The sequence below is a fragment of the Ursus maritimus genome, unplaced genomic scaffold (assembly GCF_017311325.1).
Source record: "Ursus maritimus isolate PB19 unplaced genomic scaffold, ASM1731132v1 scaffold_6, whole genome shotgun sequence".
NCBI classification, from domain to species: domain Eukaryota; kingdom Metazoa; phylum Chordata; class Mammalia; order Carnivora; family Ursidae; genus Ursus; species Ursus maritimus.
This window is the reverse complement of record NW_024426774.1, coordinates 24,572,898-24,588,953: the sequence shown is the minus strand read 5'-3', so window position 1 is coordinate 24,588,953 and position 16,056 is coordinate 24,572,898. Positions and strand designations below refer to the sequence as shown.

Here is a 16,056-nt window from a genome sequence, read left to right as displayed (position 1 = left end):
TTGTGAAGGCCACTGTGTGAGTACTATGGAGTCGGAGACAGAAAGGGGAGTCAATGACCTAATCAGAGGCAGCACGTTCACGCTGTGCTTGCTGTGAGCCATGCCGCTGCTGGCACGTGCGGGTGCCCATGAGCACTTCGCGGTCTTTCTGGAAACCAGACGATCGTGTTTCAGGGTGATGGGTTACTAGCTCAGTGTACCTAGCAGAATGAGCAGGAGTTCTGTGGTCATTGGAATCCTTCTGGGAAGGCCCTAGAAGATACTTGTAGTGGACGATGCCCACGCAAGGACGGTTTCCTCCGCTGTTGCCTCTGAGTTGAGCTGAACAGGCGCTGCACGCACAGGGCTTGCCAGCTGCCTTTGCAACAGCTGCCTCTGTTGACTTAGCAGGACCCGCTTCTTCCTGCTAACCCAAGTTGGCTTGCCTTCTGGGCATTCGACAGGAAAGTTGATAGGCCTTTTGGGGTTGGGGTTTAGAGGCAAAACGGGTACTCATGGACCCAAAGCGTTCCAGGGATGGGAGGGTCCAGGAGGGTCCCCAGAGCGGGCAGATCTGCTGTCCCAGGCCTCAGCACTGAGGGTGAGGGAGGCCGACGGGACCCCAGGCAGGCCGCCCTCCTCTGCCAATAGCTTTAGCTACGGGATAAGAAACCCCAGACTATGTGTGGAGCTTCCAGGCAGTGAGCAATGCCCATGGCTCCACAGTAAACTTTCCACAGCCCAAAACCTTCCCACCGTGGCACAATACAGACAGTTGCCCAAATTCCATTCCCTGGGAGGTGAGGTGCTGCATGGCTCCCCGTAAGCTTATGCAGGTTGCAAGTTAGCTCCTTGCAAACAGTCTGATGCAGAACTCATAGATTTAATGAGCCCCTCTGGGTCCCCAGACCTAAAGCAAAGATTCCAATCCAAGCCCCTTTGCTCTGTTACAACACACCAGTGATTTAAAATCCCTGCGATGGGTTTGCATGTGTAGCTGATTCTATGAACCAGTCATGCTTTTCAGGACTGTGAGTACCTTATGCGAAGGGACCGCTCTGGATCTGGTCATCCCTGTGCCTACTAGCATGCCTACCACACGGAAAGTGCTTAGCAAAAATATGAATGACTAGGAAATGAAGGGGTCCTGCCCTGGGGGCACTCCCAACATCCAGGACCGCAGAGAGGTGTTCGGTCTCAGAATGGTGGTTGGCAGTGGTGGGAGGTGGCATGGGCATCAGAGGGGGCAACGCGTCCTGTGCTATGGGAAGACCCCGGCAATGAGTTCTCTGCCATTCCTTCCTAGTGTGTCACTGGCGTACCGGAAAACTGTAAGCCCTGGTCTGTGAGGGTCTGAAGAGAAAGCCCCCAGCAGAGCCTTCCTGTGCAACCCCGGAGTTCCCATGGGGTGTGGGCCAGGCCCTGCAGAACCCGAGAACCCGAGTCTGTACATGTCGTGGCCGATGACGCTTGATGCATCAGGATGGTGTTCGGAAGAACACTGACTGTGTTGGCAGATGTTGATCAAAATATGCTTTGCAAACTTCATGATAAGCCAGTTCAGAACTGTTAGGCCCGTGTAACTGATAAGCAATGAGAATCTTTTAACGTCTGTTTTAATCATGCATTTAAAATAGGTTTAAGAAGTATTTGTGCCATAACCTAACTCCCAGGACAGGCTGTCTAACCTCAGGCGCTGACAGTCTGCCCTTCAAGGAGAATGCCCACAAACCTCCAGAAGCTGACAGTCTAAATCCGTGTGCCTTCCTCGGAAAGCCTCCCTTTCAAACTGATGAACGTCATATTATAACTGCAGATCCATACTCCAATTTGCAGTGGGACAGTGGGGTGAGATTCAAACCTCTAACTACCTTTGGGTCATTGAAGAGAATGAACAATGAAACAAATTCAGGGGTAATTGAATCTGATCTTATTAAGTGGCAGAAAGTAAATTATTCTATACCATCAAAAGCCAACAAACCCAAGTATTGAGTACCTACAATGTGCTAGGTTTCTTTCTCTTCCCCTTAGTATATTAAAAAAAAAAAATCCGGGAAAAATCTTCATTGGAAGCCAGAGTGATTTCCATCTGGAAATCATGCTACCAAAATCAAGATCAGCCAGAGAAATCACTGTCAGGGAGCCTGGGTTCTCATCCCAGCTGTGTCTCTATCTGCACGACCTTGGTCTGTCGTTTCTCTTTTCTGTGCTTTATTTCACTGTAGAATGAAAGGATTGGACTGGAATAATCTCTAAGGCCTTCTCCAGCTCTAAAAGTCTATAAATATATGACCTGAAAACTCCAGTTATATAAGGGATCTGCAGCTACCAGAGACTGGGCTTCCTTACTGTGATGTGCTTTCTGGACTTAACGAATCCTGCTTAGGTTCTCCCAAGTTCCTGAGGTTGGTAAAGAGAACAGGAGAGGAGCAAACATCCTCTAGTTGCTCCGAAAGGTGATTTCATCGCTGTGTGGTGCGGGTGGCTGAGGTGACATTGTCATATGCCTTCACTGCTTCAAACACCCAAATTTCTGCCATATGGGGCCATGGTTCTGGCCATGGAAAGAGAATAGTGGAGGCCATGCACTTGATCCTGGTGCTTAATGCCACTAATAAATTAAACGGTCAGCTGCTTGGCATGTGAGAAATACTTATTAATCATCCTACTCTCACCAAATGCTAATACCTGCCATGTCTTAGCCAGACTTCATTTCTAGAGAACAGACACACTAAACACTCACATACACACACACACATGCACACACACATACGCTCACGCACTTTCTTTCGAGGGGGCGGGGCAGAAGGAAAGGGAGAGAGAGGATCTTAAGCAGGCTCCATACCCAGCGCAGGGCCCAACGTGGGACTCCATCTCGCCACCCTGAGCCAAAATCAAGAGTCAGACACTTACCCGACTGAGCCAACCAGGTGCCCTACACACTTTCTTACAAAATTCCCTTCCTCAGAGTATTCTAGGTATGCCAGCCGTTTTACAGTGCCTTAAGAGCAAAGAACATTAGAAATTGAACTGATATTTCCATGGAGATCCATGCACGTCCATTTTATTGGCTTTCTGGAATGTTCTAGGACATTAGGACACAAGCCTAAGACTGAAATGTGTCTGCTGTCATTAGTGAGCCTGCAAGGACTGAACAATGACTGCGTTTTCTTCTGAGCTTAGGAACAGAGGCAAGGCCGAGTGGTTATAAAAATCCAACAAGCAAGTGCTTTGTGAGCTGTCCATCACTGTGTTATGCTGAGGGGCTGTCCTCTCAGACACCTGGCCTCGCCCTGTCATCTCAATCTGGAGTCTGGCTGGCTCAGTCAGTTGAGCATCTGCCCTGGCCTCAGGTCATGATCCCAGGATCCTAGGGTAGAGCCCTGCATCGGGCTCCCTGCTCAGTAGGAAGCCTGCTTCTCCCTCTGCCCCTGCTTGTGCTTTCTCTCTCTGTCAAAATAAAATAAATAAAATCTTTAAAAAAATATCAAGTGTCTGGAGTCTATAAGGGGAGGGTGCTTGGTCTTCCTGGTATTGCGCAAGGGTTGTGGCCAACACTGCCTGCAGTATCCCAGTGCCACCTGCAGAGGGCGATGGAAGACTGGACATGAGACCAAAGCCTCCAGGCCCAGCGGCACTGCATCTGGGCTTAGTAAACGGGAAACTGACGGAGGATCTCAGTGTAGATGGGAGTGTCTTCAAAGGCTTCTCCACGAGCTGGACTTAACGCTGACCTAGGGTTTGAGAATGACAAAATCTCAAAAGAGCCCTTGGACGATGTGGGTCAGCCATGGCAGCCTGAGCTCTTGATGAAAGGCTAGTGGGGGGATGGGGAAGGCGGGTCTTCTTTTCTGGGCGTCTGTAACTTAACGGGTGCCACATTTAGTGCTTGACCTACAGGGTCTCATCTGATCCTCCCAGTGGCCCGAAGAGGCATTCATTTAATCTCTGCAGCCGCATGAAGGAGAAGCCTGACCCACCGCTACAGAGAGGACTTCCTCAGCCAAGGGTCTTTACTCCTGGGAGCCCCCACGGGCCGCGCAGCCAGGAAGCTGGTGTAGACCCGGAGCTGATCAGCCTGACAGAGTGGTCTCGGCCGAAGCAGGCTCCCAGAGGCTGTGGGAGGCACCTAGATGCTTCTGTGTTCTCCTGCAGGCAGTGTTGTGTTCTAAGGCTGGCGTGGCCAGACTGCCGAGGTGTTGTCCGAAGGCTGCTGAGGAATGGCACCCTACTCCAGAGCTGGGGTGACTGGAAGGCCAGGATGGGGGGGACAGGATGGATGGAGGGTGTAGGAGAAACCCCAGGCAAAGGATGAGGACAGAAATAGTTCCAGCTTATTGATTTATGACTGGGAACATCCCTGAGCCTATGATATTTTTATCTTTAGTTGAGGGGGAGCCTGGAAACCATTTGCTGCCTATTTTAGATCCTGGGATAAAGCTATTTGGAACGTGCGGCTTCCTTGGCTGAGGCTTGATGTCACCCTGGGGCCCCCAGGCCCAGGGGTCTGGCCTTTTGTTTTATCTCTATCCTGAACTGCAGGAGTACATGCCCCTAAGGCGGGAGACAGATCTTGTGACAATCTTGTCACCTGAAGCAAAGCAGCCCACGGATGGGAGTGGAAATGTCAGGCTTTGCCCTTGAACCGGCCCAGCCGGGGCCCTGCATATTCCCGCAGACCGACTCAGCATTCTGGAGCGTGGGGACCATCAAGCTCAGGCTCTTTGTTTCAGAGCTGAAAAACCTAAGCCCAGAGAGGGTAACTGACTTGTTTAGGGTCCCACAGCCCTTCAGTGAGAGGGATAGGCTTAAGACAAGGGTGCCTGACTCCTGGTCCAGACTATTTAAATCATACCTCTGCTGGCCAAGTGGGCCTTCTCTTATGCAATTGGGTCAGATTGCTGGGGAATCTGATGGAAATCTAGTTATGCTGGTTGGGAAGAAGATTAGAGATCTCGGGGCCCAAGACAAACACCGTGGCAAGGGGGGCATCTGCCTTACTGCTGCCTAAGTTCCTAGGGCAGGATCCTAAAATGAGCTTCTTTCTTAAGCCCCACCACCTGGAGCAAAACAGTTACGTGGAAAACATCCCTTCGTTCCAGAGTGGGATGCGAAGTCATCTATGCAAGACTAATTATTGTGTCACCTATAGCTCATCCCCTACCTCGAGGAAATACAGGGTTGAAATGGAGTTTGAGAACTTGGAGAGAGAGCTCTCTGAAGATAGCAAGCTGTACATCGTCCCTGCCAAAGAGAGAGAGAGAGGGGGGGGGAGAGAGATTGTATTCTAGGGGGGAAGATCTCCTGACCAGGCCATTGGAGGGGGAGCTTCAAAGGGACACTCAAAGACCCAAACCAGGACAGTTGCTTGAGAACCTGCAGTTGAATCAGCCGGAGGCAGCAGGAGAGCAACGGGAAGGGAGCATGAGCCAGCCGCCGTTCCTCCAGGGTCAAGGCAAGGAGACTAATGTGGCCGCACCGGATGTCACCCAGAGGACTGCCTGGAGAGGGTGGGAGAGTCTTATGCCCAGGGCTCAAAAGGGCCTCAGGTGAGCTTTCTCCAGTGTGGCCTGTAGGAAATACTCATACCTCCTGACACTGCCTCCTCTGATCCAGCCGGATATCCAGCCAGCCCCTCTCTAAGGCCCCTGCCCCCACCCAGCCCCACCCCATACAGGGCTTTCGGTAGGAAGGAAGGTAGCAGAGCTCTCTCCGGTGCTTCCGTGACAGGCTGAGAGTAAGACCGAGGGTCCCTTTCCTGACCTTGAGCCCTGAATGTTGGGAGTAGGGAGCGTAAGGAGGCTGGGCCCGGGCTGCTCCCATTGTTCTCATGTGCTCCTGCCTCAGTCCGGGGAGCACAGAGCACATTCCTGAGAGTCTGAGAAGCATGTATCTCCCTCCTTCCCTCTGCCTCCTCCTCTCCCATACATCCTACCTGAAGTAGAGACCTGGTCCCTTCCCCTGTGCAGCCAATTGTCCTAACCTTCGAACTTTTGATAAATACCGAACTGGCCCACGCATTTCCCTGTGTTCTTCCTTCCATGAGGTGGTCCAGGGGTCCTCCTTGCTGCATGACAGCCTTGTGAGGCACTGCCATTCCTTGCTTCCCGCCTAGGCTGGACTGAGTGCCTGCCCTGGGGCGATGGCAGGCTACCTGCCTGGGCCCGCACTGGGTGACGTAGGAGCTGAGTATAACACATGGGGGCTGAGACCCTCTGCTTCTCCTCTTCCCTCTTCTCTCTTGGGCAACTCACTTAGTTGCTCGGAACCTCAGTCTTCCCATCCATGAAATGGGCATGGATAATCATACCTCCTCTGCTGGGCTGTTGTGAGGAGTGAAAGAGGGAACGGATTAGAAAGCACTTTGAGGAGTGCAGAGCTGTATTTTCTAGGCTTGACTGGACCTTGAAGCAGACAAACTCCGGGAGGATCACAAGTGAGCTTCTGAAACACGGTGCAAGGGAGGTTGCAGCAATGAGTCAGGTCAAGCTCTTGACCATAATGAGGTGTGGGCTGAGGGGGAACTGCCGGCACCCAGACGGCTGTGGTCTTAAACCAAGTTAGACCGTTTCGTGTGTCATTATATTTTGGCACAAACGACAAAAATGATTGATTAGCATGTCTCAGCTTTTCATACAGACGCTACTTTCCCAGCACACTGGCCTGGAGAGGAGGGCTGGCTCTCAGCTCCCCACGGCTAACTAATACATACCCATGAGAGTGGGCACAGAGTGCATCAGGCATCTTCCCAGGCCTTTATTAAGAGGCTGGAAGGAGATAGTCCTTCACTCTGTCACCTCTGCCATTTAATCTTGCCTGATAATGATAACAACTGACACTCTTACAGCAATTTGCAAGGCCCTTTACCTTTTATTATTTAATGGAACACTTGCAGTAAACCTACGCAGTGTGTGTTATAATCATACCCATTTTACAGATGAGGAAGCAGAGGCTCGGGGCAAGAAGGTGGTGGTGCAGTCGAGAACACTAGCTGTGACCTCCACAGATATGTTCCCATCTTGGGTGTCCCACTTAGCTGCTGTGTGATCTCGAGCAAATTGCTTAAATCTTTGTACTTGTACTTTCTCATCTAATCTGGTAACAGCCTTCCTCCCTAGCACTCACTGCCACCCTGCCCCTGGGACCCGAGGGGGCCACCTCTCTGGGAGATGGGGCCGTGGTCGTCGGTGGTGATCTGTGGACCTCAACTGATGAGGACACTGGCTTGCGAGGAGCTCAGCCCTCATTTGCTGAAATCCCACATGGTCTTTTTTTTTTTATTATTATATTTTTTATTATATTATGTTAGTCACCATACAGTACATCCCTGATTTTTGATGTAAAGTTCCATGATTCATTAGTTGCATATAACACCCAATGCACCATGCAATACGTGCCCTCCTTAATACATGGTCTTCTTGCTTTGGGCAGGCGCCCTGTGCTTCCTGATGGCCATATGCTGGGCTGAGCCCAGGGCTGGAGTGGAAGGAGCATGGGCTGCACATGAACCCTCTTCTCCGCTCCGACAGCATCTGAGCTCTCTTCCCTTGGGTCGATGACTTGCCCTCTGAGCCTCAGTCTCCTCACTGAGAAAAGGAAGGTAGCAAGACCCACTGTCAGTATTTTGACACTCAGTGAGGTCAACTGTAAAAGCGCCCAGCACGGCATTTGGCCCCAGCTTGGCTGCTCCATAAATATCATCCCGTTGCTGTTGCAAGATGTGCCCGGCCTCTGGACGAAATGTTGTAAGTGTAGTGGCAAACATGTTTCTACTGTGTACTTGCAGTGGACCCTGCTGGAAATCCTCTAACTGGGCTGCCAGTTACCGGTTTCTCTAAGCGTTGGCTGCTCATGGCTTGTATCTGCCACCTGTTGTCTGGAGACTCGCCCTCAGCTACAGCAGAAGCTACCTCACCCGGGAGGTTAGAAGCCCTCTGCACCCCTCACCCCTGAGGGCAGCTCACAGATAGTGACCGGCTGTCAGCAGGGGCAAAACAATGGCCCTTGCCCCTGTCCTGGGGTGGGGGGGCAAGGCTGAAACCAGACTCCCGCTGAGCCCCCAGCCTTGCTTTGCACCCCTGCCCTACTCATTCTCTCTGTCTTGAGAGCAGCTCCCCTTCCCCCTCAAATCATGGCAATCAATTGCTTCTAAATCCTGGCTTCTTGGGAACGACCCTGGGACAGGTCCTATGCTGTTTTCTACTTGCGTCATTTAAAAACACATTACATTCTTGCATCCCTGCCCTCTGGGTATTGTAGGGCTGGGAATCCTCACCATCTTGCAAAGTAATGTGCGGCTGGGAATTCCCAACTTACTGGGAGCTCAGAGTCGGTCTAATGAGATCAGGTATGTGTGCTTGGTTGATCTTGACCGTACCTTGAGTCTCTCCCGAGTCTCCATCATTCCCCAGGGCCACTTGTCCCATTCTTACAAAAATGTCCTCTGGTCAAAGCATCATCAATTTCCTCTACTGTTTCGTTGAATCCTCCTCTTTTGCTGAGATAGATAGATCTCACACAAAAGTGACCAGGGCCGTCCTCTGGTCCAAGCATCATCAATTTCCTCTACTGTTTCCTCTCCTCTTTTGCTGAGATAGATAGATCTCACACAAAAGTGACCAGGGCCGTCTGCCTTGCCATTGTTGGTTCCTTATATGATCACATGTACCTGGGCTCTGAGAAAATGATATGCATTGCTCCAATGGGGTACTTAAAACATTTTAGAGCTGGAACGGACAACTCCAAAGGACCTAGCTTGGTGGACCTCACGTGGGGATGATTTGTCCCTCAGGGGACATTTGGCCATGTCTGGGACCTCTTTGGTTGCCACAAATTTGGGGGGGGTGACACCCGGCATCTGGTGGGTACAGTCCAAGGATGCCACTAACATCTTGCAATGCCCAGGGCAGCCCCCTGAAATCCCCTGAAGCAAAGAATTATTTAGACCCAAATGTCAACATTGCTGAAGTTGAGAAACCCTGGTCCATCCGACCACCTTGATATCAGGGAGATGACTGAGGGCCCTGGAAGTGGTGGTGGCAGAATTAAAACCTGGCTTGTTCTTTCTACTGACCTGTTGTCTCTATATGTTATAGCTTCAGTTCTGTGTAGCAAGTGTGTGACAACAATCTCCTTGTAGAATGGAAACCTTCTAGTGCAAGAGCATACCAAGAAGTTCTTATTTCTAATTGGACACTCAAGAGGTATCCACTCAGCATGAGGAATTACCCTCCCTGCAAAATATCTCTCTATCTCTATCTATTATCTATCTATCTATCTATCTATCTATCTATCTATCTATCTATCTAATCTATCATCTATCATCTATAGATATCTCTCTATATCACACACACACACACACACACACACACACACACCATATATATCTAGTCCCATGTATATATATTCCCCAGAAGGGGGAGGGGGAATATCTGGTCTATTAGACAAGTTTCAAGTGTTGTATTTCATAACCAGATACACTGTGAGTTTGTTTGCTTCCCTATAATCTATGTTTTTCCTTTAAGAACTTTTTTCTTAAATAAATTACAGTATATATCAAACATAAGTAATACAGAGAAAAATTAAAGACAAATATATACTTCCCACCCAGTTCTAAAAATGTATTTGTTTTCCATGTTTAAAAATTAATGTTGTAAGTACAGTTGAAACCTTCCAATGTATCTCCGATCCTCAGGCTTTCCTCTCTGCCTTGAGGCAGTCAGTATCCTAAGGTTGGTGTCTATCCTCCCCATTCATGTTTTTATATTTTGACTGGATATATACATATATCCATGGGCAAGGCACAGCACTTGCGCATGAGTGTGTTTTAAAATTCATACCCATCAACTACCAGAATAGCTCACATTTGAAAGACTAAAAACTCAAGTGTCAATAAGATGCAGAGTTACTGGAACTCTCATATAATGTTAGGGAAGTAAGTTGGTAAAACCACTTTGGAGAACTATTTGGGGGGTCTCTGCAAGAGCGGAAAGCACGCACACCCGCCGACCCAGCAATTGCTGAGCTATCCCCGAGGGAAATGCATGCACATATGCACCAAAGAGAAGCCCAAGACTGATCACAGCCGCGCTCTTGTTAAGTCCCACACTGAAACCCCCAGAGGTAGACCACTAACGGAGGCCATAAGTTAATCGTGGCGCACTCATGCAGCGGACCCCGGGCACAGGCAAGAGTGAGTAAGGTGTAGCTTCAGGCTTCAGTGGCGACGCAGCTCACACACGTAATACGGAATGACAGAGGCGAGACGCAAAGTGAGTACAAACTTTTTGTACGATCCCACGTATATAAACTCCAAACTAGGCAAAACTCACCTACGGGGTTATGGTAGTAGTTATCTTCGGAGGGGGATAGTACCTGGAGGAGAAAGGGGATCTTTCTGGAATGCTTGGGAATGTGCAAGCTCTTAATCTGGGTGCTGGGTACAAGGGCCGGTCACTTTGTGAACTCTTTGAACTGTCCATTATGATTGGTACACTTTATATAGGTATATTTTTCTTCAATATAAAGTTTCCTTTGGAAAAAAAATCCATGATACCACATGGAGAGAACCTTCTCCAACTGGAGTTTCTATTCAACATTACCTCACCCCCCCCTTTTTTTTTTAGAGAGAGAGAGCATGTGTGCATGTGCATGTGGGGGGGGGAGGGGCAGGGGGAGGGAGAGAGAGAATCCCAAGCAGAGTTCACGCCCAGCACCGGGCCCCCTGCGGGGCTCAATCGCACAGCCCTGAGATCGTGACCAGAGCTGAAATTAAGGGTCAGCTGGGTTAACCCACAGAGACACCCAGGTGCCCCTCATTACCCTTTTGATATGTAGCCACCTTGGCCCATTTGACCTGGTTCAGTCGTTTCTCGGTTACATTGTGTTTTTCTAAGTGTATTTGTCAAAATGTGTTTTTTCATTCCCCTGCTAAGGGATGTTCATGCTATTTCCAATCCTTCATGATTACAAACAACACCATTTGGTGTTTCTCTACTGGCCGTGTTCTCTTTTTCTCATTGTGTTCCATTGGCGTCAAGCTTTTCCTTCCCTTCCCTCCCTGTTCTTTCTGCTAGTTTGGCAGTTCTGCATTTTATTCTACTCTTTAAAGGTCCTTGGTACATTTTTCACTTGCCTGCTCTATTTAGCAAAGCCTACGTTTATTTAATATTTGCATGCTGTCACCATACAGTGGAAGAACCTTCGAACGCATTCGGTCCCATCTCTCCCTTCCACCAGGCCTCCATCACTGGGCGCCATGCTCTCACCTGGTCGCGACAGTCCCATTGGTCGTTGGCCGTGTGATGCTTGCGCAGTCAGTGTTGAGTTCTACTCATATGTTTACCTTCGTTTTTCTCATCCCTGCTTTTATAACCCACTCCTCCCTTCTGGGTCCCATTTCCCTCTCAGAAACACATCCGCCAGCAGCGCTGCAGTCCGAGTGTGTGAGTGGTCAGCCCCGGCTTTTGTAAAGATGTCTTTATTTTCCCTCCTCCTCAAGCCATGGCTTCCCTGGGCATGGTAGGTAGCACAGTTTCTCCCAGTCCTCGGACCAGAGCTTCCTGATGTCAGTCCAACAGCCCTTCCTTTGCAGGTAAAATACCTTCTCTGTCACCGGATGCTTTTCTTCTGTGCAGATAGGTTATTTTAAGGTATTCTGTTACCGAGGTGTGGAGAAACTTCTAATTGATCATGCTTGGATTCACTCACTTCTTCATTCCTAGGTCGGCATGGAAGGATGCTGGGGAGGGGGGTCTACTCTACACCGTCCCTCAGAGACCAAGGATAACAGAGCTCCCTCATCCGGTAGTAGCTGCAGCAGCAGGGACTGGAGCTCTTTTTGGAGCTCACGCTCGGGCCATCCAGACTTCGAGTTCCCTCTTCTTTTCTGGAACTTGGGGGTTTCCCTTTCTTTCTTCTGAACTCAGCTGGGTGTTACATCATTTTACATGTTCGACAATATTTATATCCATTTGAAGCAGAAGAAGAACATTCATTTAATTAAAACTTCATGGTGCCAGAAGTTGAATGTTTTAAGAGGTTATATTCTAAAATATTTTCAATCCCAACTCTCAATCCTGTTTATTTTGTGTATGAATTTACATCTCAGAGCCAACTGCCAGAGTGCTCAGATTCCAAGCATCCCCAAATTAGCATATCCTACTTCTGCACATTCTGGCTTTTCTTATGCTATCAGTTTCCATCATCCCTCAACTACTCCTTTGTATATTTGCAAATAATTCTAGAGTCCATTGCCACGGCAATTCATTTTATCAAACAGTAACACCCATAGAGGTCAGGAGACCTCCTTCCAACAGCAATTTAACACTGACCACATATGAGGTATGTGTTGTGCTCTGGAAGGAAAATAAAGATCAGGAAACCTCAGCTACCACCCTGAGGGACACACAGCCTGGTGGGAGAAATACACCCCTGATACCGGTGGATCATGGTAAGGGCTGAAGACACTCAGGAGAAGAATACTTAGAGAATTCAGAGGAGACCTCACCCATAGTTGGAGAAATCAGGGAAGGCTTCGTGGAAGTGGCATTTGAACCGGTGCTGAAGGAGGGTGTGTTCGTTTTCCTTCGTTGCACTAACAAATTACCACAAGCTGAGTGCAAACAACCCCTTGCCCCAGTACAGCCTGGGACTACAGGTAGTAATAACGTATTGCCTATTTGAAAGCTGCTGAGAGTGAGTGTCCACAGTTCTGTAGGCCCGAAGTGTGCGTAAAGTGTGGCTCTCCCTGGTCCTTTGCTTAGTTTCACAAGGTCAAAACCAGGGTGTTGGCATTCCTTTCCAGAGGCTCTGGGGAGGAATTTGCCGCCAAGCTCATTCAAGTTGTTTAGTTCCTTTCGGTGGCAGAACTGAGGTCCCATCTCCCTGAGGGCTGTCAGCTGGGGGCCTGCCTTTGCTCCCAGAGGCCACCGCACTCCCCTTTATGTTTCACATGGGGTCACCTCCAGCAGTGGGAGGCGAGTCGCTCTCATGCTGTGGACTTTTCTGACTTCCTTTGCCACATCTCTTCTGACCCCAGCTGGAGCACCTTCTCCGCGTTTAAGGGCTCCTGTGATTATATCGGGCCCACCTGGAGAGGCCAGGCCAGTCTCCCTGTTTCCGGTTCTGTAACGTGCCCTGCGTCTGCGGACTCCCTGTTGCCATGCAAGCTAACGTATTTACAGGGTCCGGGCATTAGGGCGTGGACGTCTTGGGAGAGCCATTACCCGCCTAGCCCCGATGGGCAGAATTGACCTATGCTGGCCGCGCCAGACGGCTCTCAGGCCGCGCAGGCGCAGGCGGGAGACCACGTGCGCGGAGCGGTGAGAACAGCTGGCTTCTCCCGGGTGAAAACGGGCCAGTTTCTTCCAAATGATGTGTGCAAGCTCTTGGGCCGAGTAAGACCTTCGGAATGAGAGTCCGGCAGCCACAGATTCCTGCCCCGAGGGCGTGGGGAGTGTGGTGCCATCCCCCAGCCCTGGGGGTGAATTTGTAGCATTTCTGCGCTTCCTGCGTCTGCTTCGTTCCTCGTGATTAAAGAGCGCAAGAGCTGGGCACCGGCGGTGAGCAACTTTTACGTATTATTTCATATCCGTTGCAGAAAGTACTGGCAAATCAGAAGAAGAATGGGACAAGCACCTGTCACCCGAACACTCAGAACTGTTAATGCTATGTTGTTTTGTGAGATGCCTTTAAAAGTTGGTAATATATGCACCCGGCCTCCCAGGTCTATGAATAGTCTCCCTCGAGGTTATTTCTGCTGGCTAGCTGGTTTTCTATTGTGTGGGTGGCACCATGGTTTATTTAACGAGTCCCCGATGTTGACATTTGGCTGGGTCCCAAGTTGTTTTACTATCATAAACAACTCTGAGATGAACACGACAAGGGTTGTTTGTGTGGACATGTTGAACAGGATGTCATGAGCCCCTCAGCGGGACTGCAGGGGGGGCCTGGGTGCAGTGCCAGCTGCTAGGGTGCATGGCCCGTTGCCCAGTTTCTTCATCCGGGTCTCTTGGCTGTCCTCAGGTGTGTTGTTCGTTGTTCACTTGATCCCGCTGCACCCGAGGGCTCCGCTGGGGACCCTGGGAGCTGTGGCATGAGGAGGGGCCTCAGAGCAGCAGCTGAGGGCTGTGGAGGACTGGGGGAGCTCAGCTGGGCGTGAGCCCCCAGGGTGTGGGGGGCTGGGCAGGCCCTGAGTCCTGGTGAGCGGAGCCCCCAGGGAGATGCGCCGGGCTTCCCAGGACGTCTCTTGGAAGTGGTTTCCTTTGGAAGGAAAGGGAAGCACCCAGCAAAGGCATGTTGCTTTAAGAGGCTGAAGGAGGGTGGACAAACAGTTGCGGTGGGTCGTAACTAGGACAGTGACAATATTTGTGCATCCGTGCCTGCGTCCAACTCCTGCTACTCTGTTTTCTCCTCCCTTGCTCCAGCTGCCCGAACAAAATGGAAGATCTGAGAACTCAATGCATTCCTCTGGGTGGGGGGTGGGGATTGACTGGGAAAAAGCACAGGGCTCCTTCTGGGGTGAGGAAACATTCTGTATGTGTGGGTTGTAAGTGGGGTGTGGGTTACGCATCTATCAAAACCCAGAGACTGTTGCAATTAAGAGCTATGCATTTCACTGTATATAAATGACCCTCAATATTTAACAAAAAATTTAAGCGTTCTACATTCGCAAACCAGCAGGATCTTGCTATTTTTGTGCAAGTTAACATAAATGGGGTAAGGTGGAGGAGAAACAGGAAGGAAGGCACAGGAGGGGCTGCCCAGGTGCTGACCTCCTCGGGCTCCCAGGGGAGCAGCTCAGCTCGGTGGGCTCTGACCCTCAGCCCTCATTTGTGTAAAGGGGACACAGCCCCGCCTTGAAGGCTGGTGCTGTGGTAAAAGGGTTTACGATCCTGTATCTAACAGCCCAGCGTGGTGTCTGACGAAGGACAGGGAGTCAGCATGTGGGAATCATTCCTGAAACTTTTCCAGGGATATCAGGCTGCTGCTGCGCTGTGTAATTTCCTAGGCAGGGTGGGGAAGGGTCAAGGGGCCCCCCAGGAAGAGGGGAAAGAAGATAGGGCCTGGGGGTGCTTCTAACTGCTCTTTCTGAGAGCCTGAGGAACCCCCACCTAGGACTGCCGTGCTGTGCCTTTCTGGGGTAGGTGCCAGGAAAAGTGGTCAGTGGAGACAGACTCTGCAGGAGGGCGAAGCAGGGGCCCAGGGAGCTGGCAGTTCTGACCTGGAGGAGACAGCCTGGGGTGCAAAGCAGATAAAAAGGAGGAGTCACAGAGCTGCATGCAACAGAATGCTGGTCACGGGACTCTGCCTGCAGCCAGCCAGCCCCACCCTTTATGCTGCCACATGGAGAAGGAACCCGGTTACAATAATGAAATATTAATCCAAAGTAAATTAATCCAGAGTAAATCCAAAGCTTATATAAATACACATCAGCTTTAGCTTTAAGATTATTTCTATTTGAACAGCAAGTTGCATGTCTTAGTCTAGTTCCTGAGAACGTGTGTCTAGGCCAAGCCTGCTTGGATATCATTCTGCACCCCTACAAACTATAGGGCTCACCATGCAGCCCATAATAAGTTAATCAGCAAAGATGAACCAACCAGAAGTTATCCTCAAAGACCCAGAAGAGCAGCAGTGTAGTCATGACCAGCTCAAGACAACAGGGATAGTCCTCTGAAAGCAGCAAGGCCTTCTAAACTCACTGGGGACTTGCAGGGACTTTTTTGGACCCATGCCTCAGGCAGTCCAGAGGCTGGCCTCATCCTGCCTGGCTCCCTGGGAGAGCAGTGAGTTGGGGTCCACTGTAAACTGTGGTGAATTTTTAACATGAGTTTACAAGTCCCAAATACCAGTAATTCCCTTAATAACTTACTAGGTAGGTATTTGCTAAGTCATCTTTTGATGTAAAATGAAATTTTACGCAAATTTAAGGGAGGATCAGTGAATGACTTCTCAGAAGAATCCTCCCAGCGCTCCATGGGACTAAATATTCTATACTGCCAAGTCTTGGCCTTGAGCAATAGAGTTGCCTGAGATGGTTATTAAAAATGCAGCTTCCAGGGCCACCCTTGTAGA

General features: G+C 50.0%; 1 protein-coding gene across 1 annotated transcript in view; it reads left to right on the top strand.

Annotated features, from left to right (window-relative positions):
• Positions 1-3,184, top strand: part of XDH (xanthine dehydrogenase) — a 60,187-nt gene extending 57,003 nt beyond the window's left edge. Inside the window, exon 36 of the mRNA XM_008700260.2 lies at positions 1,286-3,184. Within this exon, the coding sequence (XP_008698482.1) occupies positions 1,286-1,336 (51 nt within the window). The 3' untranslated portion in view covers positions 1,337-3,184. The remainder of the gene's footprint in view (positions 1-1,285) is intronic.
• Positions 3,185-16,056: the final 12,872 nt, after the last annotated feature.